Source organism: Cebidichthys violaceus, unplaced genomic scaffold (assembly GCF_023349555.1).
Source record: "Cebidichthys violaceus isolate CVI_PGR_0920_01 unplaced genomic scaffold, fCebVio1.0.p SCAF_2, whole genome shotgun sequence".
Classification (NCBI taxonomy): domain Eukaryota; kingdom Metazoa; phylum Chordata; class Actinopteri; order Perciformes; family Stichaeidae; genus Cebidichthys; species Cebidichthys violaceus.
Window position 1 is genome coordinate 72,501 of NW_027176372.1, and position 26,271 is coordinate 98,771.

Genomic DNA, 26,271 nt, shown 5'->3' on the forward strand with positions numbered 1-26,271 from the left:
ACAGACAGACAGACAGACAGAGCAGTTACATTGTGTCATGACTGGAAGATAACCTTGATGCCCCTGCAGAAGAAGCTGCTGATCAATCAGTCAACAGTGAGTTAAGTGTAGTCTGACCTGAAAGGTGACCTTGATTCCTTCGTAGAAGAAGCAGTCGACTAATAGGACGGCGCTGTCGAAGGGCATCACAGACAGGAAGAGTGTGAGGAACCAGGACAGGCTGATGGTGGAGATCACACCCAGTTCCTGCATGTGTTCATACAGAAGAGGGAGGAAGGCTCGAGTCAGCTCCTCAAACACTCCCTGATCCACCAGAGCACCTGCAGGGAAGGGACAGAAACAACATGAGAACAGGACGGTGTTCTGCACCTCACAGCTGATACAGTATAACAGATACTCATTTATGTAAGAACAATGTTTTAGGGTTTTAGAAACACTAATGAAAGAAACTGTCTGCGAGGTGGTAGACATGTCATGTCTTCTTTAACGGATAGGGTGGTCTAGGACTTCAAGTACCTGGAGTTGTTACTGACCTACGACTCTGGTGTTGCTACTGACCTACAGACCCTGGTGTTGTTACTGACCTACGACTCTGGTGTTGCTACTGATGTACGACTCTGGTGTTGCTACTGACGTACGACTCTGGTATTGTTACTGATCTACAGACTCTGGTATTGTTACTGACCTACAGACTCTGGTTTTGTTACTGAGCTACAGACCCTGGTGTTGCTACTGACCTACGACTCTGGTGTTGTAGTAGTCGGGCAGCATCCGCTCACACAACGCCACCAACAGCCAGAAGGCCTCCTCCTCCGGACAGTAGAGCAACAAGACAGAGGTGACAATGTTCATTGCCTGGAGGAGGAACAAGTATGAATATGTGTCACTTTTTTGAATACTTTAATATCTCTATACTCTATATTTATTCATGGCCCACAGTAATTTGTGTTTAATTTAATTAATGTTTTTAAATGTAAATTTCAGTACAGAATATACAATTAACAAAACTGTATGTGTACTGTATATAACTATATGTATTTCATATGTATTTTGACAATGAAAAATTACTTGAAGTCAATGTACGTGATGTATGTTTTTTACAATTTTTTCAGTTTTACATAAATTTTTGTTTTGACCTGGCAGTATTCGGTCCACTTTGTACCAGTTTTTTGTATACAGTACCCGATCCCTGGGTTGTATTTCACTTTATTTCACATAACATACTTTATTTTATACCTGACAGTACCCGATCCCTGGGTTGCGGTGAGCATAGGCAGTGAGGACGCGTCGCAGCGCCGCGATACCCGTCTCGTTCTGGAAGGCACGGTGCTCGGGCATCGAGCGGTGGAGGTCTCGCTCGATCTCCTCGGTAGCCAGCGAACACAGCCCCATGGCCTGCTCCACCAGGTCACCGTAGTAACCAGGGTGGGTCGCCATCTCGTTCTGTGCTCCTGGACCAAAAGTGGGACAGGTGAATACAGAGTCTCAGTTTACCTTTGATATGAAATAATTAACTAACACTGACCAGAGAACAGCAGCCACAGCTCCCCTCTCAGGCGCTCTGGGATCCCGTTGAGGACGTGTTCTCTGGTTCTGGAGGTTCGGTACATGCAGACACCTCGACCAAACTCGGAGAAATGTATATTCCACGCCTCCTCTTTCATCTTCTCCTTCATCTACAGGAGGGAAAGAGGGAAGGATGGAGGGGAGGAGAAGATGGGGGAAAGTGAGAATTTACTTCTACAGTCTGACACAGGACCATTAAACTGTAGCTTCATTTCACACATTCACATCAGTCTCGATCAAAAGATACTAAACATCTGGAACCAAGACATCGCAAGACTAGATCAGTGTCTGTTGGCCCTCCTCAGTATCCAACAGTACTGCTCAGGACCCAACAGTACTCCTCAGTATCCAACAGTACTCCTCAGTATCCAACAGTACTGCTCAGGACCCAACAGTACTCCTCAGTATCCAACAGTACTGCTCAGTATCCAACAGTACTGCTCAGGACCCAACAGTACTCCTCAGTATCCAACAGTACTCCTCAGTATCCAACAGTACTTCTCAGTATCCAACAGTACTGCTCAGGACCCAACAGTACTCCTCAGTATCCAACAGTACTCCTCAGTATCCAACAGTACTGCTCAGTATCCAACAGTACTCCTCAGTATCCAACAGTACTGCTCAGGACCCAACAGTACTCCTCAGTACGCAACAGTACTGCTCAGGACCCAACAGTACTCCTCAGTATCCAACAGTACTGCTCAGGACCCAACACTACTCCTCAGTATCCAACAGTACTGCTCAGGACCCAACAGTACTGCTCAGGACCCAACAGTACTTCTCAGGACCCAACAGTACTCCTCAGTATCTAACAGTACTCCTCAGTACCTAAGGGTCCTCAGTATCTAAAAGGTCCTCAGTATCTAACAGTACTCCTCAGTACTTAAGGGTCCTCAGTATCTAAAAGGTCCTCAGTATCTAACAGTACTCCTCAGTACCTAAGGGTCCTCAGTATCTAACAGTACTCCTCAGTACCTAAGGGTCCTCAGTATCTAAGGGTCCTCTGTATCTTACAGTACTCCTCAGTACCTATGGGTCCTCTGTATCTAAAAGGTCCTCAGTATCTAACAGTACTCCTCAATACCTAAGGGTCCTCTGCATCTAAAAGGTCCTCAGTATCTAACAGTACCAGTCCAGTTCAGTATCTAAAAGGACTGTTGGGACTTGAACTCACGGCTTTGGGTCCCAGGTCCTCCGGAGCGTCTTGGTGGTAGAGCTGCAGCAGACCATGGCTGGCTGTGGGCAGACCAGGGTGGTAATGACGCGCCCTGACGGACTCAGACCCTGAAGACAAGGACGAGGGGGCAGTGGAGGATGCCTGAGGAAACAAAACACACATCAGAACAACTTTACAGACAAGGCGCAGCTCATCTCGCACAAGCCTAATAACTTCTGATCGGACTTTGGTCCCAGCAGATCAGAACCTCGACACGAGTGACACACCGAGTGACCAATCAGAGACAGGGGGCTGGTGTCGCCCCATGAGCTGTCGGGTGTTCGCTGCAGAAAGTCGGAGATGCGTTGGACCAGGAAGTCTCTGTCTTTGAGGTTGGCAAACAGGAAGTTCATCTTGTTCTTGGTGCTGATGGAGACGGGACAAGGCAGGACACTGCTGCTGTCCGCCTTCTCCACAATGGACACCTGAGGAGCAGAGGATGATGGGTAAAAATCACTGAGTAATGAGCATGATAATAAATAGAAACCATGGCTTGTTACTTAGTTTGGATCATGGTTTACGTGTCTTGTTTTCTAATCAGAGGTACTTCTGGAGTTTAAGAAGTTCAAGTTCTACAGAAGGTCATTGTCACATGCCGTCTCCCCCTCCAGGTACGACTCTTACTCCTTCAATCATTAAGGACCTGAGTGAGCTGCAGCCTGTATCAGTGGCTGTGATTGTGTGAAAGCTCTGCAGCTGTGATCTGTGATTTTGTACCATTTTTGTTCTGGACTTAATCTGCTTTTGGTTGTAAGTGAATACTTATTGTTTCATTTGTTAATAAATTCCTTCTCTTTGCTTATACTTCCAATTTCCCTGATTATTTTTGCTTGATTTAATTTTATTGTTACTCCTCTCCTTCTGGTGAAAAAATATGAATCTTTTCTGAACAGAGCAGGCTTTGTGTGTTTACAGGGAACACTCCACCAGTAGCTGTGTCACTTCTTATTGTATTCTTATTGTATTGTTGGAATGTGTGGAGAGAAAATAATATTTTGTCCGTAATAATCTGTCCAAATTCCAGCTTCATGGGTTGTGTTACATGTTTTCATTTGTTTAAAGTAGATTTTTTTTGTTAGTTAGTTAGTTAGTTCAGGACTTTAATGACCACAATGTAGAAATTTGTCTTTGGGCTCAAAGAATTAAACACGACTGACGAGGATCAAGACAAATTATCATCAAACAACATGACTATAAGGCGATTGATTGACAGCTTGTTTACCTCTCTAAGAGGGATGATGAGTTGACACAAGCCTTCTTCTCTGCTGTTAAAACAGATGTAGTTGTTGGAGATGAACAGCTGTCCGACCACGTGCATCTTCGCGAACGGCGTCCACAGTGTGCAGTCCGTGTGTCCGTCCAGACGCTCCTCCTGCGTCAGCCGGAACATCATCCGGTAGCGCTCGTTCTTCGCCCTTGCGTCCAAATCTCTGCAAGACAAGAACAGGAAACACCTGGTCAGGTCAAAGGTCCTGGACAGAGAAGGTCCAGGGCAGAGAAGGTCCAGGACAGAGAAGGTCCAGGGCAGAGAAGGTCCAGGACAGAGAAGGTAGAGGACAGAGAAGGTTGAGGACAGAGAAGGTCCAAGACAGAGAAGGTCCAAGACAGAGAAGGTCCAAGACAGAGAAGGTCCAGGACAGAGAAGGTCCAGGACAGAGAAGATCCAGGACAGAGAAGGTCCAGGACAGAGAAGGTCCAGGACAGAGAAGTCCAGGCTGACAAGCAGGAGCACAAAATGATCATAAACAACATCCCAATTCACAAAAAAATGTACATTGTTTTGTTTATGTAAATATATTACATTACAAACTATAGAATCACCTACTCTAAATCTCCAATCAGCAAAAAAAATGTGTTCAGAATTTCCACTTTACTCTGATCAGAGGAAACCCTGGTAGCTTGAAATCAGGTGGACAGTTACTGAACAGAGTGATACCTCTTGAGCGCAGAGACGTTCTTGAGCGTCTTGCAGGGTTTGGGCAGCGAGCGGTCGGCAGCAAAGGCCTCGTTATCGAGAAGCTGGCGCATGGCGATGGTGGCGAGCTGCTCCATCAGCTTGAAGGTGTCGTTGATGTTGAGGAACATGGAGAAGAAATGTTCGGTATGACGCGTGCTGACACGAACACTCTCCGGAAACACCAGAGTAGCGTTCTTCTCCAGCTGGGTCACCTCTGTCCACTGAACCACCAGGGTCACTGAGAGGAGAAGTCATACAAATATATGAATTTAAATACAAACAAGGAAGAATACACGATGATTGTGTCGTCTTATTTCAAATAGCTTTATTCCAAAGAATTATTAAAGAGTAACTTAATACTAAAAGCAGTTCTCCATGTTACTAAATGAAAATTAGAGTCACTTTATTATTGGCTGGTAATACTTTTGGGTCACTCCAATGGTAACTCCAGAAGTACCTTCAGATAACTCCAGAAGTACCTTCAGGTAACACCAGAAGAACCTTCAGATAACTCCAGAAGTACATTCAGGTAACACCAGAAGAACCTTCAGATAACTCCAGAAGTACATTCAAATAACTCCAGAAGAACCTTCAGATAACTCCAGAAGTACATTCAAATAACTCCAGAAGTACATTCAAATAACTCCAGAAGTACCTTCAGATAACTCCAGAAGAACCTTCAGATAACTCCAGAAGTACATTCAAATATCTCCAGAAGTACCTTCAGATAATTCCAGAAGTACATTCAGATAACTCCAGAAGTACCTTCAGATACTTCCAGAAGTACATTCAAATAACTCCAGAAGTACATTCAAATAACTCCAGAAGTACCTTCAGATAACTCCAGAAGTACCTTCAGGTCTCTATATCAGTGCCTTCTGGTAACCAAAGAATTACTCCCTAGTAAATACAGAAGTACTTTCAAGTACCTCCAGAAGAAACTGCAATAGTATATTGTGGTACTTGTGGAAGTTGTTTGGGTGTGTTTAAAGTAAAACACTGTGTTAATTTACTCTTTAATAAAGACAACAGGACATAAAAGTGTCTCCCGTTTCCTCCTGCACAGACTGTATAGATGACATCATTAAACTCTGTCCTGTGATTGGCCGGTCTTACCCTCCTTGCCCAATAGGAAGGAGTAGAAGCACAGGTGGTTGACGGACAGGTAGAGCCAGCCCTGCCGCGGCACTCGGCCCTTCCAGTAGCTGCAGGAGTAATAATTCACCAGCTTCTCCTCCTCAGGCATCCCGAACAGCCTCCTCATCTTCAGCTCTGCCTCTCGAAACTTCCCACAATCCTCCTCCTGCTCCTCCCCCTGCTTCAGCCGGTTCTCCTCCGCAATGATGCCCTGCAGGAAGTGACATCACTTACTGACACAATCACACACACAGGAAAAGAGAAACGACCTCACGGGGTCAAACAGGAAGTGACATACAGATATCTTTCCTTTGACGAAGGTGGTGACGTCTTCATCGTTGTCAAAGATGGAGATGGTCTGGAGCAGGTTGGACTCCAGCCAATCCCAGTGCTCCGTGATCTCCTTCCTGGATGAGCCTGCAAGACACAACTGAGGGTCAACAAACAAGACACAAAAACTCAGCCAATTAAAGCGGTCCTGGTCCAGCTGACCCACCACAGGCCACGTTCCAGTAGATCTGAGAGTCCGCAGTCTGTAGCAGGATCCTGTAAGGAGCCACTCTTGCACTGGAGTCCAGCACCACATCCAAAGTCCCAACCAAGAGACCTTCAAACAGAGAGACAGGGACAGAGGTAAACCAGTAGACCTTCACACAGAGAGACAGGGACAGAGGTAAACCAGTAGACCTTCAAACAGAGAGACAGGGACAGAGGTAAACCAGTAGACCTTCACACAGAAACACAGGGACAGAGGTAAACCAGTAGACCTTCACACAGAGAGACAGGGACAGAGGTAAACCAGTAGACCTTCACACAAAAAGACAGGGACAGAGGTAAACCAGTAGACCTTCACACAGAGAGACAGGGACAGAGGTAAACCAGTAGACCTTCAAACAGAGAGACAGGGACAGAGGTAAACCAGTAGACCTTCACACAGAGAGACAGGGACAGAGGTAAACCAGTAGACCTTCAAACAGAGAGACAGGGACAGAGGTAAACCAGTAGACCTTCACACAGAGAGACAGGGACAGAGGTAAACCAGTAGACCTTCAAACAGAGAGACAGGGACAGAGGTAAACCAGAAGACCTTCACACAGGGAGACAGGGACAGAGGTAAACCAGTAGACCTTCACACAGAGAGACAGGGACAGAGATAAACCAGTAGACCTTCACACAGAGACACAGGGACAGAGGTAAACCAGTAGACCTTCAAACAGAGAGACAGGGACAGAGGTAAACCAGAAGACCTTCAAACAGAGAGACAGGGACAGAGGTAAACCAGTAGACCTTCACACAGAGAGACAAGGACAGAGGTAAACCAGTAGACCTTCACACAGAGAGACAAGGACAGAGGTAAACCAGTAGACCTTCACACAGAGAGACAAGGACAGAGGTAAACCAGTAGACCTTCAAACAGAGAGACAGGGACAGAGGTCTGTTTGATATAGTCCACTAAAGTTCAGAGGTCTCATTTTGTCTCAACAGTGTGTAGGATCCACACTAAATATTTGGAGACTACCGAGAGGAAGAACACTCGTTCACTCATAATTCTTCCATTAATGCAGTCCTCATAGTCCTCATAGTCCTTATTGTCCTCAAAGTCCTTATAGTCCTCAAAATCTGTATTGTCCTTATAGTCCTCAAAGTCCTTATTGTCATTATAGTCCTCAAAGTCCTTATAGTCCTTATAGTCCTAACTGGTTTAAGACTGTAGTGGACTGTATCAAACAGACCCAGACTGTAGTGGACTGTAGCGGACTTTAGTGGACTGTAGCGGACTGTAGTGGAGTGGACTGGAGCAGACTATAGTGGACTGTAGCGGACTGCAGTGGACTGTATCGGACTGCAGTGGACTGTATCGGACTGCAGTGGACTGTAGCGAACTGTAGTGGACTGTAGTGGACTGTAATGGATTGTAGTGGACTGTAGCAGACTAAAGCGGACTGTAGTGGACTGCAGTGGACTGTAGCGAACTGTAGTGGACTGCAGTGGACTGTAGCGGACTGTAGTGGACTGTAGCGAACTGTAGTGGACTGTAATGGACTGTAATGGACTGTAGTGGACTGTAGCAGACTATAGCGGACTGTAGTGGACTGCAGTGGACTGTAGCGAACTGTAGTGGACTGTAGTGGACTCACCAGAGAGTCCCCCCCCTCGGCCGTGTCCCTTCCTCCTCTGCAGGATGAAGAACGGGTTGGCCCGCTCAGAGACCCACAGAGCTCCGGCCAGCAGCACCTCCTCCGGATGGATCCACATCTCTACCCGCTCTCTGCTCACCCTCCGTCGGGGAAACACCGGGAGAAGAACCGCTGTTAACGGACGGCTCCGGATTCAGACAAACAGCGACCCGATGTTGTTGTTTTCACCAAGTCTGCTGACTGAACATCACTTCCGGGTATGACGCTGCAGAACCCGCCCTCTGTGCATGATGCGTCATTACGTCACGTCAACTCTTCTGAACGTTTATGATTAAATAAACATTTAAAATATATATAAGTTAAATAAAGATATAATTAATAATATATAAGTTAAATAAAGATAAGTTAAATAAATATATAATTAATAATATATAAGTTAAATAAAGATATAATTAATAATATATAAGATAAATAAAGATATAATTAATAATATATAAGTTAAATAAAGATATGTTAAATAAAGATATAATTAATAATATATAAGTTAAATAAAGATATGTTAAATAAAGATATAATTAATAATATATAAGTTAAATAAAGATATAATTAATAATATATAAGTTAAATAAAGATATATTAAATAAAGATGTAATTAATAATATATAAGTTAAATAAAGATATAATTAGTAGATTATATGTGTCCCTCCACCAGGTTGCTTTACATTACAGTCATTTAGCAGACGCTTTTATCCAAAGCGACTTACAATTCAGTATCCAACCACACACTGTAGCTGCAGCTACGGGAGACATTTTGGGGTTAAGTGTCTTGCTCAAGGACACATTGACTTGAGACTAGCAGAGCAGGAGCTGGGGATCAAACCTCCGACCCTCTGATTGAAAGGCGATCCTGCTCTCCACTCACCCACTGTCACTCGTTTTAATCCTAATATATTGAGTCACATTCATATTCTCATATTAACATATATCTGATAAATAAATGAGACGGCTGCATGTTAAAGGCAATAAAGACACTTTAATGACACTTAAATGCTGAGGCAGTAAGAGACACAGTGAACTGAAAGCATCATACTCATCCTCTTCATCACCACCATTATGTGACATCATCGTCACCATGTGACGCAGACACGAGGACATACGGGTCCTCAGGTCACTTCAGAGATAATATTGATCGATCAGTCAGGTTATAGATTGTATAATGCTTTTATTATATGGAGCTCCTTCACTGGAGCTTATTATTACACGCTGAGTAATTCAGAAGCTGTTTAATACGTCTTAAAGGAGCAGTCCGTCACTTCAGGAGACACTCTGGTTCTCAGGTCCGTCAGCCAATAGGAAGAATGTTTTGCTTACAGTTACAGGAAGTGACCCACCTCAGACTCTCTTCTCTTTGGCTCACAGACCAGAGGAATTCAGATGTTGACTGTCATTTAAACCAGCTGACTACAGGAGGGACCGCTGATTTGTTGGTTTGTTAGCTACTCATCTTCTCGTCTGACTCTGAAGAACAAGTTTAAAACCTCTAGAACTTTTAATAACAAACAGGGACGTGCGGTCAGGGGAGGCAGGTGAGGCAGAGCCTGTCATCATAAAATAAAAATTAATATTTCTCTACTGATCTGTGCTATAAATGTAATTCCTGTATGATTCCAATCATTTCAAGCATTTCTATAATCAGAACCTCTGAATGATGTCATGTCCTGTTCAAACAGAGCAGACAGTGAGGTGAGGCAGTGACCAGCTGTTCCTCACCTCACTGTGAATCCTCACTAACTGTTGAGTCTTTTTCTGTCTCATTGTTTGTCACCACTGTAATATCTGTAGACTCTTTTATTAGATGTCCTTTCTTTACATAGAATAATGTATTTCACGTCTGTGTAGAACATGTTTAGTGTTTCTGATCTGACATTAAACCGCAGTGAAGAAGCACAGAGAGACAAACAGTACCTCTGCCTCACTGAAGGGGGCGAGAGAGAGCCCACGGGTCGGGTTTATCGCGTCAAGCTGCACAGAGCAGATCGACCCAGACAGGAAGTCAGACACCGATAAGGGATAGAGCATCCGGTCATTTTTCAAAATAAAACACAGCCGGAGCTGTGATCCGGATTGCGGTGCACCAGCTCCTGGTGTAATCAAATATGTACTTTGCCTATGTGTTTGTAAAGAATGCTGATATGAAATATGAAAACAACCAGTAGTCAATGGTCAAGCTGCCAGTTGAATGGTGATGTAAGCTTCTCTATTGGGTTCATATGTTTGTACATCTGAGTCAGAGCCTCACCAGACACCAACCTCACCACACGTCACTGATAACAGAGGACTCGCGTCACCTCCCTGAGGAACTCCACCTGATAGAAACAGAGAACCAGAGTATCTTCTGAGATGTTGGACTGCTCCTTTAAATCTAACGTCTCTTTGTTCTACAGAGAAACATGTGTTGAGCTACAGAGGAGTTAACACTGTGAAGCCTTGGTTATACTTTCCAACAATGAGCGGACGTGGAGTCGTGTCGGGGAAACGTTTGGATCTTTTTACTCTGTGATGGTTTCTGGAAGCTCCTCAAAGTTCCTCATGGTCTACGTCGATCCACCTCCACGTATTTAAAAAAGGGGCGTGTCTGGTGACGTCACTTTTCTCACGACCCTCCAATAAATCAAGCTTTAAAGTCCACGATTGTTTCCTCAAGAGTCTCTACAGAGGATCCGGTTCATCCACTGGTCCTGGTTCCAGTCTGATGATGAATAGGAAGAATCAGCTCAGACAGTGTCTCTAGTAGAGGGAGGAGTTCTGATCCAGGTCCAGGTCTTCAGACAGAGGGTCAGGTTGCAGAGTTACGACATGGAGAGAAACCTTCACTGTGTTTGTTCTGGTTCTGGTCTCGATGCTTTCAGGTCCATAGAGGTTCAGGTAAGATCGTTTTAGGAGGGATTACTCAACTAATTTTTTCCAGGAAAACAGGAACCTTTTTAAAAGACTCAAGAACCATTTCAAGAACCTTTGTAGGAACTAAAACGTTTTTTTAGAATCCAAGAATCCTTTTAAGACCTCAAGAACCTCTCCAAGAACAGTTTGGGCGCTCAAGAAGTTTGAGAACCAAACAACCTCCTTAGAATCTCAAGAACCTTAATTAACTCCAATGAACATTTGGGTTCTTCTTTTACGGAGCACAGGGAACCTATGAAACCACTGAGAACTGAGGAATATCTTTAAGAACTCTCAAACCTTTCCAGGCACTCTTAAATACTTTTTTCCAGGAGCCTGTGAACTTTAAGGAACTCTGACAATTTGTAAGGAACCTTGTTGGGCACTCTGGACCATTTTCAGAACCAAGAAAGTCTTTAAGGAATCCAGGTACTTTTTAGAGGAACCTTTTAGAGACTTTTCCAGAAACACAACCTTTTTAAGAACCCAGGACCTTCCCTAGAACCATTTAAGGAATTTGCTAAGTTTTCCAGGGACCCAGAAACTTTCTGAGGTGCTCAGTAACCTTTCAAGGAACCTTTTCAGGAACTCAGGACCCAGAAACCCTTTTCCAAGAACACAAAAGCGCTTTGATGGACTGGAAGTTTTCCAGGATCTTTTCTCAAAGTTGAACAACAACATTACCTCCAGCTCTACCAGAGAAACCTAGTTCAGGTTGTGGATCCTGGGCCGGAGTCGGATCTGGAGTTCAGTTCTCTGAATTATTTGTTTTACGTAGTGTTTTAAGGATTTGACCCAACAACCGGCCCCGAGTGTCAAGGTTAACAAGTGTAAACTTAGAACCGGATCCAGACCAGAGTCTAGACTCCATGTTCAGTCTGAAGGAAATCTGATGGATTGATGATGTTTTAAAGTTTGTCCAGGTTGTCTTTATCAGAACCCCCCACCCCCCACTCCTCAGGTGGAGGGGGGTCGTAAACCATGATGACGGTCCTCAGGACTTGTTGTCGTCATAGCGGTCTAGCGAGGCCTGGATGTCTGGTAGCTCCATCTCACAGACCACCAGAGGAGACATCGAGGTCCTGTTGAAGAAGTGACCTCCGCCTGAAGGGACAAAAACACAACATGCTCCATATTAGTCATAAACATACATCTACAAACATTAGTGATTACTGTTCATTTACTTCAGTATGAACATCAGTTGTATCAACACCAACATGTCAAATCTACACTAGAGAGTCTCTCAGACTGAACTGATGACATCATCAGGTGTGTATTTATGATGTCATTGGCTCCATCTAGTGATCACACTAGAGTGAGAAGTTGCTTTATGACAAGGGTAAAGTTGCTAGATGACAGTATTAACGGTGTAAAGTTGCTCTACAACATTGTTAAGTTGCTAGATGACAGTATTAACAGTGTAAAGTTGCTCTACAACATTGTTAAGTTGCTAGATGACAGTATTAACGGTGTAAAGTTGCTCTACAACATTGTTAAGTTGCTAGATGACAGTATTAACAGTGTAAAGTTGCTCTACAACATTAAGTTGCTAGATGACAGAATTAACGGTGTAAAGTTGCTCTACAACATTGTTAAGTTGCTAGATGACAGTATTAACAGTGTAAAGTTGCTCTACAACATTAAGTTGCTAGATGACAGAATTAACGGTGTAAAGTTGCTCTACAACATTTTTAAGTTGCTAGATGACAGTATTAACGGTGTAAAGTTGCTCTACAACATTGTTAAGTTGCTAGATGACAGTATTAACGGTGTAAAGTTGCGCTACAACATTGTTAAGTTGCTAGATGACAGAATTAACGGTGTAAAGTTGCTCTACAACATTGTTAAGTTGCTATATGACAGAATTAACAGTGTAAAGTTGCTCTACAACATTGTTAAGTTGCTGGATGACAGTATTAACGGTGTAAAGTTGCTCTACAACATTGTTAAGTTGCTAGATGACAGTATTAACGATGTAAAGTTGCTCTACAACATTGTTAAGTTGCTAGGTGACAGTATTAACAGTGTAAAGTTGCTCTACAACATTGTTAAGTTGCTAGATGACAGTATTAACGGTGTAAAGTTGCGCTACAACATTGTTAAGTTGCTAGATGACAGAATTAACGGTGTAAAGTTGCTCTACAACATTGTTAAGTTGCTAGATGACAGTATTAACACTGTAAAGTTGCTCTACAACATTGTTAAGTTGCTATATGACAGAATTAACAGTGTAAAGTTGCTCTACAACATTGTTAAGTTGCTGGATGACAGTATTAACGGTGTAAAGTTGCTCTACAACATTGTTAAGTTGCTATATGACAGTATTAACGATGTAAAGTTGCTCTACAACATTGTTAAGTTGCTAGATGACAGAATTAACGGTGTAAAGTTGCTCTACAACATTGTTAAGTTGCTAGATGACAGAATTAACGGTGTAAAGTTGCTCTACAACATTGTTAAGTTGCTGGATGACAGTATTAACGGTGTAAAGTTGCTCTACAACATTGTTAAGTTGCTAGATGACAGAATTAACGGTGTAAAGTTGCTCTACAACATTGTTAAGTTGCTAGATGACAGAATTAACGGTGTAAAGTTGCTCTACAACATTGTTAAGTTGCTATATGACAGAATTAACAGTGTAAAGTTGCTCTACAACATTGTTAAGTTGCTAGATGACAGTATTTCCCAGTAAAGAACGCTTATAAATCACTCCCACTACCCCCACTGGGCTCTGCGGATCATAACGGTGTGCATCTACTGCTCATATATAAAACGGTGTTAAAGAGAGAGAACGCACGGACGAAGGACATAGAAGACTGGACAGAAGAATCTGTGCTCTGCTGCAGGAATGTTATGACTGCACTGACTGGGACATGTTTAACCAGCCTGGTGGTGATGTTTGGATGAAGTTGTTGATGTGACATGCTCATATGCTACCTTTTTTACGGACATTACATTACATTACAGTCATTTAGCTTTTACGCTTTTATCAAAAGCGACTTACAATAAGTGTATTCACCATAGGACATGATCATTCCTTGTAAGCGAGTTAAAATGTACCCGAATAACAAACCATGGGTGACCAAACCTGTCCAGCACACAGAAAAGGGAGTAGCCTCTGATCTGCATATAGCTACCAAAGAGCTGAAAATAGTAATGTTACAAGCAAAACAGAAACATAAAAGTGAACTAGAGAAGAAGATGGCTCAGCCCGGGCTAGCATGAGAACTATAGCAGGCCTCGGGAATCCAAAGAACAGCAGTCATGTCACTTTGGATGGCTTCAATTCAGATACTGAGTTTGCTAATGCCCTCAATCGTTTTTATATTCATTTTGATGCCTTTGATTTTAGTAATGAAATTCAGGAACAGAATTACAAACTGGAAGACAACCAGCACTTTGACACAGACCAACAGGATGTGGAACAGGCCTTCCTTAAGACAAGAGTATAAGAGTCATGGACCTGACAACATCTGTGGCCGTTTACTTAAATCTTGTGCAAAAGAACTGCGTCCTGTATTCCACTACATGTTTAACAAGTCTTACAGGTACAGCATGTACCTACGGTCTGAAAGGATGCTGTGGTATTCCCTGTTCCCAAATCCAGTTGCCCAAAAAGTCTATATGATTTTAGACCGGTCACTCTCACATCAATTTTAATAAAAACTTTTGAAAAACTAGTAAGATCAGAAATTTTAAGGAAAACCTGAGCAAGCACTTGATCCCATGCAGTTTGCTTATAGGCCACACAGAGGAGTAGAAGAGGCCACAGTCACTTTGTTTCATGTACTTTTTAAACACTTGGAGGAAAATGGATCTCATGTCAGACTTCTATTTGTTGATTTCTCCTCTGCTTTTAACACAATTCAACCCCATATTTTAACCAGACGGCTTTTAGAGCAATTTGACTCCAGCCCACAAGACTGATTCTTGACTTTTTAACTCAGAGGACACAAAGAGTCCTATTGCTCCTCCACTGGCTCCCCACAAGGATGTGTGCTTTCGCTCCTATTATTCATCCTCTACACAAACATGTGTCAGAGCAGGTATGAAGATAGGACCATCCTAAAGTACGCAGATGATTCTGTTATTGTTAGTCGGCTTCAGGACAATGAGACCAGCCACGGCCCAGTCATTGACCACTTTGTGAAGTGGTGTGAGGAGTCCTATCTTCAATTAAACATATCTAAAACCAAAGACATGATAATTGACTTTAGAAGACGAGCCCACACACATGAAGTCATATCTATTCAGGGTCAGACAGTGGAATGTGTACAATCACACAAATATCTTAGGACAATTACCGACTCAAAACTGAACTTTGAAGCAAACTGTGTAGCCGTGTCCAAAAGGGGCTCCAGCGTTTGTTTTGTTTGAGGAAACTGTCCTATTTCTAAATTGACAAAACCATGATGACCTTATTTTATCGTGCTTTTATTGAATCAATTTTATCTTTTTCTTTGGTGTCATGGTTTTGACAATCTTTAAAGAACAGAAACTCTCTGTATCAAATTGTGAAATGGTTTAGCAGGCTGATGAGTCACAGCTTAACTTAGAGTCCCTGTACACCAGACAGTTACAACGGATAACTGGCTCCATTTTAAAGGACGACTCCACCCTTTACAGGGAGTTTCAGCTTCTTCCTTCTAGACGGAGGTATATGGTCCCACGGTGTAGAACAAAGCGGTATAAACACAGCTTTGTACCAGCAGAACATCACTCAGGTGAACAAATGATAGCAACAGTACACAGATGCTATAGAAGCAACGTTTTTGTACTTCTTTATTTTATTTAGTGATTTACTGATTTGTAGCCTTGTGTACTTTAATCATGTCTGTCTTGTTGTCTGTGTTGATTGTAATGTGCGTCGAGATGGATGCCTCGCCTTCTATTGCAAACCAAGTCTACCTACGGGTACAAATAAAAGTAACCTAAACTAACCTATGCAGTATTAATGGTGTAAAGCTGCTCTACAACATTGTTAAGTTGCTAGATGAGTGTAAAGTTTCCCTACAACATTGTAAAGTTGCTAGATGAGTGTAAAGTTGCTCTACAAGCTTGTGAAGTTGCTAGATGACAGTGTAAAGTTGCTCTACAAGCTTGTGAAGTTGCTAGATGACAGTGTAAAGTTGCTCTACAACATTGTAAAGTTGCTAGTGACAGTGTAAAGTTGCTCTACAACATTGTAAAGTTGCTAGTGACAGTGTAAAGTTGCTCTACAACATTGTAAAGTTGCTAGTGACAGTGTAAAGTTGCTCTACAACATTGTAAAGTTGCTAGTGACAGTGTAAAGTTGCTCTACAACATTGTAAAGTTGCTAGTGACAGTGTAAAGTTGCTAAATGATGGTGTAAATTTGATCTACAACATTGTAAAGTTGCTAGTGACAATGTAAAGTTGCTCTACAACATTGTAAAGTTGCTAGTGACAGTGTAAAGTTGCTAAATGATGGTGTAAAGTTGATCTACAACATTGTAAAGTTGCTAGTGACAGTGTAAAGTTGCTAAATGATGGTGTAAAGTTGATCTACAACATTGTAAAGTTGCTAGTGACAATGTAAAGTTGCTCTACAACATTGTAAAGTTGCTAGTGACAGTGTAAAGTTGCTAAATGATGGTGTAAAGTTGATCTACAACATTGTAAAGTTGCTAGTGACAGTGTAAAGTTGCTAAATGACAGTGTAAAGCTGTTCCATGACAGTGTAAAGATGTATTTTAAATAATTAAAGTTGCCTGTGGTGATTAGTTGCCCTAACAGTAAAGACTTTTATGGTTATTGTGCCGTGTGGTGCCGTGTCTTACTGGTCACAGCAATGGTGATGTCAGCAGGTGTTCTGGGCGTGACCTCGGGGTGGGGGGGGCTGAGCGGCTCGAGGCTAATGGACGGCTGGTTGCTGTCTCCCAGCGTCAGCCTCTGACCACCGGACGCCTGACTGACGCCCAGACGCTCCACATCCAACACCATGCTGTCCATGCAGGGAAGACTGGTCTGAGGACAGAGGGCAGAGCACACAGAGGATACATAGAGGACAGACAGAAGAAAGGAGACAATAACTTGTTAATAACACGCCTGGTATGTTTGTGTTGTTTATGTCAGTGAGGACTCACCATGATGCCGAGAGCTTTGAGGATGTTGAGTTTACACATGGGACAGGTGCAGTGTTCGTTCAGCCAGGGGTCCACACACAGCTTATGGAAGACATGTCTGCAGATACGGGTCAAACCATCAGAACCAACAGGTCACGGGTCATCAAATTATCAAAACCAACAGGACACGGGTCATCAAAACATTAGAACCAACAGGACACGGACAGGGTCATCCATCTGGTGACACTGGTCTGACTGGTGACCCTAGTCTGGTGTTTTCAGACTCACTTGCAGGGCAGAATGCGAACCACATCATTCAGCTGATAAGCTTCAATGCACACGGCACAGTGGTTAAAGTCTGGATCAGTTTCCTGTGACAGAAAAACACAGAAAAACACAGATGAACATGTTGAAGTGACATCAACACTCTTCAAAACGAGGTTAATCCACAATATTATGATCAAGATATCTGGTGTGAATTATGGCCGGAACTGGAGGTGGTGTCGAGTCTCTGTGGTGAGATTAACTGGTCAGTGGATTAATTGGTCAGTGTATTAACAGGGTCAGTTTATTAACTGGTTAAATTAGTAACTGGTCAGTGTGTTAACTGGTTAAATTGTTAACTGGTCAGTGTATTAACTAGTTAGATCAGTGTCTTCTGCCATTTTAAACGACTCGTCAGATCTTTGTTTATCTTCACTAACCATCGTCCTGTGACCTACGACCTTTGTGTCAGAGCGGAGTACATCACAACACAGAACCTGAAACCTCTGGGTCCTTCTGCCCACCATGTATCAGACCTCAGTACCACAGAAGAAGAAGGAGGTAACAGAAGTCTTTACCTTGTCTCCTTTCTTCACCGTCCTCGTCGTCAACTTCCCGATGGCTTTCTTTGCTGCATCGCCAAGACGACGCTGAGAGATGGAGAGAGAGGACACATGTACTACAGTACTACTGTGGTTAGGACCAGAGTACTACAGTACTACCAGTGTTTCCCCTACCATTATATTAGGGGGGCGCCCCGCCCCACCCCCCCCAACGGCACCCCCTCCCCCACCTTGAAGGTCTAGTTAATTTTATTTTCTATATAGCGCCAGATCACAACAGAAGTCATTTAAGGTCCCTTTCCTATAGAACAGGTCTACACCTTGTTCTTTAATTAAACAAACTAAATAGTCTGATGTTATTTATCTTATTTACAGATGGCATGTCATTTCTGTCTCTACATGGTCGTGTTTAAAATTCTCCTCTGCTCTCTGTATCGCTCACGGCGGAGTTCCGCCCCGACGCGCGCACACACACACACACACACACACACACACACACACACACACACACACACAGGTGAGCAAACTCCCACCAGCGACAGAGAGCATGCGTCGGAAAATATGTCACGTTAACCAGCTGAAAAGCAGACAACAATATCTGCGTTTTTTAAACGAGCTGCAAAGAGACCATCTTACAGCCATCATGCGGATCTCGATAAATGGGCCAGTCGGTTCTGACTTCCCATATCAAGAGGTTCTGGAAATGTTCTTCCAGAAGCCAAGAAAGATACACTGCAGTGACAAAAGCTGCACACTTTGTGGATAATTGTCATAAAAAGAAATGTTCTGATGTTTAGTTCAATGTACAGTTCAAATAATAGTTCAGTTGTTATATTGACTGCTGTCATTAAAAGAAACACATGAACACCATGATTCCTTTAAGTGTTGGTGTCGGTGTCAGCCCCCCCCAAAGCTGTAAACCTAGAGGAATCACTGACTACTGTGGTTAGGTCCAGAGTACTACAGTACTACTGTCGTTAGATCTAGAGTACTACAGTACTGTGAATACTACTACAGGCGTGAGTAGATGCTGGCTCCCTGACAGACTGCAGGAGGTGAAGTGAAGGTTGTAGTCCTGAGAGGTTATATTACACCGGGGGGGTACTAACACTTCCAGCAGAGATTCATCTCATTAAATATTAATGATTCATCTGAACCAGAGGAGGAGGGTGTTAGCTCTGTTTTAAGCCTGTTAGCGGTGTGTTAGCTTTTAAGTATTACGTTAGTGGTATGTTAGCATTATGTTAATAATGCTAACGTCTGTTAGCTGTGTGTTAGCTTGATAGCTTTGAGTTAGCATGTTAGCTGTATGGTAACGTGTTTCAGCTGTATAAGAGCATGTTAGCGGTGTGTTAGCGTGTGTTAGCTGTATATAAGCATGTTAGCGGTGTGTTAGCGTGCTACCTGGCTGCGGTCCCGGGCGCTGGTGTAGCGGATCTTCTGGATAAAGTAGAAGATGAGCCAGGCTGATGAAATGATCATCAGGACGATGAAGGAGATGGAAACAAACACCAGCGAGCCTCGGTTGATGTTTTTGGTGGGACCACGTTGACCCACCACCACAGAGACCAAGACCGTCAGGTTCCTCTCCAGGTGTGCCAGGATCTCTTTACCATAGGCTTCTGTGATCATCACGGCCACCGTGTCACCAGTACCTGCACCGACAGAAGCACTACTACACGGTACTGCAGTATAACAGTACAACACTGTACTGCAGTATAACACTACTACGAAGTACTGCAGTATAACAGTACTACACTGGACATTAGTATAATAGTCTTTACAACACTTATGTTAGTTATGTAATATGTTTATTGTTTAAACTGTTTGTTTTGTTATTATTATTAATTTTCTGCTCGCCAGATCGTTTGTTTCAATTTCTGCTCTCTGACATTCAGCATCAGGCGACGCACGCACGCACGCACGCACGCATAGAGTGTGAGGTCACAGTGACCTCATCAATTAATGACAAGTCCCCGTCTATATTTAGATCACAAGATCGACCCTCAGGAAGTCACTTCTCACATACACACACCTTCATCATCGTCTTCCTCTCAATCAGAGGAATAATACACTACTTCCTACTCAAGTACACTGTACACTACTCCTCCTCCTCCTCCTCCTCCTCAGGTACACTGTACACTACTCCTCCTCAGGTACACTGTACACTACTTCCTACTCATGTACACTGCACACTACTTCCTGCTCAGGTACACTACTCCTCCTCAGGTACACTGTACACTACTTCCTACTCAGGTACACTGTACACTACTTCCTCCTCAGGTACACTGTACACTACTTCCTACTCATGTACACTGTACACTACTTCCTGCTCAGGTACACTACTCCTCCTCAGGTACACTGTACACTACTTCCTACTCAGGTACACTGTACACTACTCCTCCTCCTCAGGTACACTGTACACTACTTCCTACTCATGTACACTGTACACTACTTCCTGCTCAGGTACACTACCCCTCCTCAGGTACACTGTACACTACTTCCTACTCAGGTACACTGTACACTACTTCCTGCTCAGGTACACTACTCCTCCTCAGGTACACTGTACACTACTTCCTCCTCAGGTACACTGTACACTACTTCCTCCTCCTCAGGTACACTGTACACTACTTCCTCCTCAGGTACACTGTACACTACTCCTCCTCAGGTACACTGTACACTACTTCCTCCTCAGGTACACTGTACACTACTCCTACTCAGGTACACTGTACACTACTTCCTGCTCAGGTACACTACTTCCTCCTCAGGTACACTGTACACTACTTCCTCTTCAGGTACACTGTACACCACACCTGCTCAGGTACTCTGTACACTACTTCCTACTCAGGTACACTGTACACTACTTCCTCTTCAGGTACACTGTACACCACACCTGCTCAGATACTCTGTACACTACTTCCTGACAATAACGTGCCGGTTCTGACCTTCGTGTCCCATCTTGACCGTCTTGTCGGTGGAGTTGTTGTAGATGAGGACGGCCGTGGCGTTGTAGGCGGCCGCCTTCTGAATCTTCTCTTTAAAGGTGCAGTTTCCTCTCTGCAGCAGTGCCACCCACTGGATGCCCCGAGGAGGGACCAGGAACCGAGTGCCGGGGTCGCAGCCCTGCCGGTCCACCACTGAGGAAACAGACCATTATCATGGTTACCGCTTCATTACAAAGATAACACACTCACATTTTAAAGAGATGTTCCATTAGTATTTCCATTTGAGTGTTTTTAATGTCGCCACTGAAATCAGATTTAGGTTCACTTATTGATCACCAGATCATCATCACTGACAGCTGAAGATTACAGAGTGGTGTAACAATAGAGGAAAAAAAAGAAACATATTTACCCAACACACACTACTGGTAATAAACAGTAGCTGTGGCTACAAGGTTAGTGCTGTGGCTAACCAGCATGAATAATAACGGTTATTTGTCCCTGATGACATCACTAATGACATCAGAGACAGGAAATACCACAAACAGCTCACAGAATGGTCTAAAGGTTTCACACAGAGAAGGTCTCGACTGATCTCTACCAGTAAACAGTATCAGTTGTACCAGATATCAGCTGCAGTGTCCTTCAGAGTCTGACTGTAATCTGACCTGAGAGTAGAGACGCCTCGACCTTCAGCCTGAGCACTGCAGTGTCTCAGTACTACATATACTACATAAACTACTACAGATACTACCAGGCACTTTCATATGTAAAAGCACCAGCAGCAGAGCATCTCCATTCACAGCATCCCGTCTGTATGAAGCAGGACTCTAGCATGTGACCATCATAAGGAACATATGGTTCTAGATGACGTCGTTAGACTAGCTCGTTAGATTACCTCGTTAGAGTATCTTGTTGGATTACCTCGTTACATTACCTCATTACATTACCTAATTAAACTACCTCGTTAGATTACCTTGTTACATTACCTCATTTAACTACCTCGTTGCATTACCTTGTTAGACTACCTTGTTACATTACTTTATTACTGTGTTTAGTTATTGTCTTTGGCTCACATGAGTCTGAAACAATCAGGTGTGTTGTGATTGATCTCAGGTGTGATGTGACCTCGGGTGTGATGTGATCTCGGGTGTGATGTGACCTCGGGTGTTCTGTGACCTCGGGTGTTCTGTGACCTCGGGTGTTCTGTGACCTCGGGTGTGATGTGACCTCGGGTGTTCTGTGATCTCGGATGTGATGTGACCTCGGGTGTGATGTGATCTCGGGTGTGATGTGACCTCGGGTGTGATGTGACCTCGAGTGTGATGTGACCTCGGGTGTTCTGTGATCTCGGGTGTGATGTGACCTCGGGTGTTCTGTGACCTCGGGTGTGATGTGACCTCGGGTGTGATGTGACCTCGGGTGTGATGTGATCTCAGGTGTGATGTGACCTCGGGTGTGATGTGACCTCGGGTGTTCTGTGACCTCGGGTGTGATGTGACCTCGGGTGTTCTGTGATCTCGGATGTGATGTGACCTCGGGTGTGATGTGATCTCGGGTGTGATGTGACCTCGGGTGTGATGTGACCTTGAGTGTGATGTGACCTCGGGTGTTCTGTGATCTCGGGTGTGATGTGACCTCGGGTGTTCTGTGACCTCGGGTGTGATGTGACCTCGGGTGTGATGTGATCTCAGGTGTGATGTACCTCCGTGATGCTGTACAGGTGCGATGACACGTCCCCTGGTGTCCACTTTAGGTGAGTTCTGTCCGTACGTCCCATCATCGCTGCTCATCAGGTGGACAGCGTTCCCTCGTCCGTCAAGAACCGTGGCGTTCACCGTGGCGCCCACGTTCTCCTCTGACACCATGTTTCTGTCAGAGCGGGCCGCTGCCACTGAGCGGGACAAAACCAGGACCAGGACCAACGAAGTGGGCAGATGGGTCCACCTTGGGGACATCATGTCGTCCTTTCAGTCTTGGTTACATCCAAACTATCAGGAGACAACAAGGAATAACTCCTTTTGACAACAACTTCCTGTCCAACTGTCTCCTGTATGTCAAATGAAAATGTCTTAATGTCTCTTTATCATCAAAATATCTTTGTTTTCAATGTCCTTAAAAGCATCTTTATGTCTCAGGTCTTCTTAATGTCCCTGTGTGTCCTCTTTATGTATCTGTGTGTCCTCCTAATGTCCTTGTATGCCTCTTAATGTCTCTGTATGTCTTCTTTATGTCTCTGTATGTCCTCTTTATGTCTCAAGTCTTCTTAATGTCTCTGAATGTCTCTATGCAGCCTCTTTATGTTTTAGGTCTTACAAATGTCTCTATTTGTCCTCTTAATGTCTTGGGTCTTCTAAATGTCTCGGTTTGTCCTCTTAATGTTCCTGTATGTCCTCTTAATGTCAATGTTTGTCCTCTTAATGTCTCGGGTCTTCTAAATGTCTCGGTTTGTCCTCTTAATGTTCCTGTATGTCCTCTTAATGTCAATGTTTGTCCTCTTAATGTCCCTGTGTGTCTTTATAATGTCTCTATGCAGCCTCTTTATGTTTCAGGTCTTATACATGTCTCTGTTTGTCCTCTTAATGTCCCTGTATGTCCTCTTAATGTCTTGGGTCTTCTTAATGTCTCTGTATGTCCTCTTTATGTCTCAGGTCTTGTTAATGTCTCTGAATGTCTTCTTTATGTCTCAGGTCTTCTAAATGTCTCGGTTTGTCCTCTTAATGTCTCTGTATGTCCCCTTAATGTCAATGTTTGTCCTCTTAATGTACCTGTGTGTCTTTATAATGTCTCTGTATGTCCTCTTTATGTCTCAGGTCCTCTTAATGTCAATGTTTGTCCTCTTAATGTCAATGTTTGTCCTATTAATGTCTCTATGCAGCCTCTTTATGTCTCAGGTCTTCTTAATGTCTCTGTGTGTCCTCTTAATGTCTCTGTATGTCTTCTTAATGTCTCTATGCAGCCTATTTATGTCTCGGGTCTTCTAAATGTCTCAGTTTGTTCTCTTTATGTCCCTGTGTGTCCTCTTAATGTCTCTGTATGTCCCCTTAATGTCAATGTTTGTCCTCTTAATGTACCTGTGTGTCTTTATAATGTCTCTGTATGTCCTCTTAATGTCAATGTTTGTCCTCTTAATGTCAATGTTTGTCCTATTAATGTCTCTATGCAGCCTCTTTATGTCTCAGGTCTTCTTAATGTCTCTGTGTGTCCTCTTAATGTCTCTGTATGTCTTCTTAATGTCTCTATGCAGCCTCTTTATGTCTCGGGTCTTCTAAATGTCTCAGTTTGTCCTCTTTATGTCTCTGTATGTCCTCTTTATGTCTCGGGTCTTCTTAATGGCCCTGTATATCCTCTTTATGTCTCGGGTCTTCTAAATGTCTCGGTTTGTCCTCTTTATGTCCCTGTGTGTCCTCTTAGTGTCCCAGCATGTCCTCACGCTGAGTGAAGTCCTGGATCAGCCTCTCGAGGACAGACAGTGTTGTCCGTGTGTCTGTCTGATCATGGAGCATCATTACAGGCCAACATCTGGACCTTCACGCCGCCATGTCTCCGGACCTGAGACCCTGGAGGTTAAAGACATGCAGAGACATTCAGAGGTCCATTACATAAAAGATGGTTTGACGTGCAGCCCCGTGACTCGGTGTTTAAACGCCGTTTGAAGCCGCTTTGTCTTACCGTCTGCAGGCGGACAGACAGGCAGCTCCCAGCGACAGACCCCGCCTGTCTCCGCTCTCCTCCCGCCTTCTGTCTGCTGTGGTCCTGGTGAATGTCTGGTGGTCCTCGGTGGGTCTACGGAGGTCGGATCCTGCAGCGGTTCCGTGTTTTATTCCGGTTTTGTTCCAGCTGGTGGTCTCTTTGGTGCGGAGACTCGATCCCCGTCTCGGTTCTCAGTTTGGGGCGCACTGCGCATGCGCAGAGCCAGGCGAGGGGAGGCGGCAGACAGGGAGCTTGAGCGACACCTTCGTGTTTAGGTACCTGAGATTTGATCAGCTGTCGCGAGACCTGACGAGAGACCCTCCACCTGTCTGTCTGACAACCTGTCTGTGGTTTCTAACTCTCAACCATCACAATATAATGATTATCAACAATAACAATAAAGATAACAACAATAACAACAATAATAATGAAGATAATAATAACAATAACAATAATAAAGAGAATAATAATAATACATATAATAATAACAATAATAATTATTATTATTAATAATAAAGATAATAATAATAACAATAATAAGAATAAGAATAACAACAATAAGAATAATAAAGATAGTAATATTAATAATAATAACAATAAAGATAATAATAATAACAATAATAATGATGATAATCATCATCATTATATAACCGTTAACATATAGAGTGGAGATGTCTTAACATTTAAATATTTTAAGACAAAAATGTATTTAATTTAAGTGTACAAAGAAAACCTTTGTTCATCCTGATACTGGAGCTCACTGGTGAGGCTGGGAAAATCACATCCAGCACCCGGACTATCAGCACTGGACCCCCCAGGGATGTGGTCTCTCCCCACTGCTCTTCTCCCTCTACACCAACGACTGCACCTTAAAAGACCCGTCTGTTAAACTCCTGAACTTCTCAGACAATACAACAGTCATCGGCCTCATCAGAGACGATCTGAGTCTGCGTACAGACGGGAGGTTGAACAGCTGGTCCTCTGGTGTGGTCAGAACAACCTGGAGCTGAACAATCTCACAACTGTGGAGATGACAGACAGAAACAGACTACAACGGACTGTCAGGTCTGCAGAGACGATCACTGGTTCCAGCCTGCCCCCCATCCTGGACTTGTCCACCTCCAGAGTCAGGAAGCGGGCCGTAAAGATCACTGCAGTAGTAGTGGAGGATTTTGTGGAGTGGGTCGGTCGAAATCACCTGCTTCTGAACGTGGCCCAGACCAGAGAGATGGTGGTCGACTTCAGGGAAGACGACGGCTCCACAGCCGCTGAGAGTTCTGGGAGAGGATGTGGACATGGTGGAGGAGGACAAGTAACTGTTCTGGGAGAGGACGTGGACATGGTGGAGGAGGACAAGTACCTGTTCTGGGAGAGGACGTGGACATGGTGGAGGAGGACAAGTACCTGTTCTGGGAGAGGACGTGGACATGGTGGAGGAGGACAAGTACCTGTTCTGGGAGAGAACGTGGACATGGTGGAGGAGGACAAGTACCTGTTCTGGGAGAGGACGTGGACATGGTGGAGGAGGACAAGTACCTGTTCTGGGAGAGGACGTGGACATAGTGGAGGAGGACAAGTACCTGTTCTGGGAGAGAACGTGGACAAGGTGGAGGAGTACAAGTACCGGTTCTGGGAGAGGACGTGAACATGGTGGAGGAGGACAAGTACCTGTTCTGGGAGAGAACGTGGACATGGTGGAGGAGGACAAGTACCTGTTCTGGGAGAGGACGTGGACATGGTGGAGGAGGACAAGTACCTGTTCTGGGAGAG

At 43.9% G+C, this 26,271-nt stretch overlaps 2 protein-coding genes across 4 annotated transcripts in view; both read right to left on the reverse strand.

The window, feature by feature from the left end:
- The window catches only part of LOC137875076 (TBC1 domain family member 9B), a 14,838-nt gene extending 6,573 nt beyond the window's left edge, over nucleotides 1–8,265 (reverse strand). For 2 of the 3 annotated variants that reach the window (XM_068714035.1, XM_068714034.1), the window contains exons 1-12: nucleotides 8,015–8,265; nucleotides 6,373–6,483; nucleotides 6,175–6,293; nucleotides 5,856–6,087; nucleotides 4,719–4,977; nucleotides 4,005–4,212; nucleotides 3,010–3,207; nucleotides 2,741–2,884; nucleotides 1,526–1,676; nucleotides 1,237–1,451; nucleotides 738–855; nucleotides 118–320 (exon numbers count right to left, since the gene is read on the reverse strand). In XM_068714035.1, coding sequence (XP_068570136.1) covers nucleotides 118–320; nucleotides 738–855; nucleotides 1,237–1,451; nucleotides 1,526–1,676; nucleotides 2,741–2,884; nucleotides 3,010–3,207; nucleotides 4,005–4,212; nucleotides 4,719–4,977; nucleotides 5,856–6,087; nucleotides 6,175–6,293; nucleotides 6,373–6,483; nucleotides 8,015–8,132 — 2,076 coding nt within the window. In that variant the 5' untranslated portion in view covers nucleotides 8,133–8,265. The remainder of the gene's footprint in view (nucleotides 1–117; nucleotides 321–737; nucleotides 856–1,236; nucleotides 1,452–1,525; nucleotides 1,677–2,740; nucleotides 2,885–3,009; nucleotides 3,208–4,004; nucleotides 4,213–4,718; nucleotides 4,978–5,855; nucleotides 6,088–6,174; nucleotides 6,294–6,372; nucleotides 6,484–8,014) is intronic. The other variant, XM_068714036.1, reaches the window with a different exon arrangement.
- A 762-nt stretch (nucleotides 8,266–9,027) lies between these two features.
- On the reverse strand, nucleotides 9,028–24,699 carry rnf130 (ring finger protein 130). The gene is made up of 10 exons (XM_068714037.1): nucleotides 24,481–24,699; nucleotides 24,242–24,368; nucleotides 22,514–22,799; nucleotides 20,812–21,003; nucleotides 19,271–19,521; nucleotides 17,882–17,953; nucleotides 17,328–17,410; nucleotides 17,061–17,157; nucleotides 16,755–16,941; nucleotides 9,028–12,058 (listed from the first exon to the last, which is right to left on the reverse strand). Exons 3-10 carry the CDS (start codon nucleotides 22,767–22,769, stop codon nucleotides 11,949–11,951), a joined length of 1,248 nt encoding a protein of 415 aa, XP_068570138.1. The 5' UTR covers nucleotides 22,770–22,799; nucleotides 24,242–24,368; nucleotides 24,481–24,699; the 3' UTR covers nucleotides 9,028–11,948.
- Between the last annotated feature and the right edge of the window lie 1,572 nt (nucleotides 24,700–26,271).

Bases quoted from the DNA above. Each gene is read 5' to 3' on its own strand.
- rnf130 (XM_068714037.1), bottom strand. From the start codon at position 22,769: ATGATGTCCCCAAGGTGGACCCATCTGCCCACTTCGTTGGTCCTGGTC. The intron at 17,411-17,881 runs GTAAAGACTTCT...TTTCTGTCACAG, and splicing joins CGGTGAAGAAAGGAGACAAG to GAAACTGATCCAGACTTTAA. The intron at 12,059-16,754 runs GTAAGACACGGC...TTGTCCCTTCAG, and splicing joins CATCACCATTGCTGTGACCA to GCGGAGGTCACTTCTTCAAC.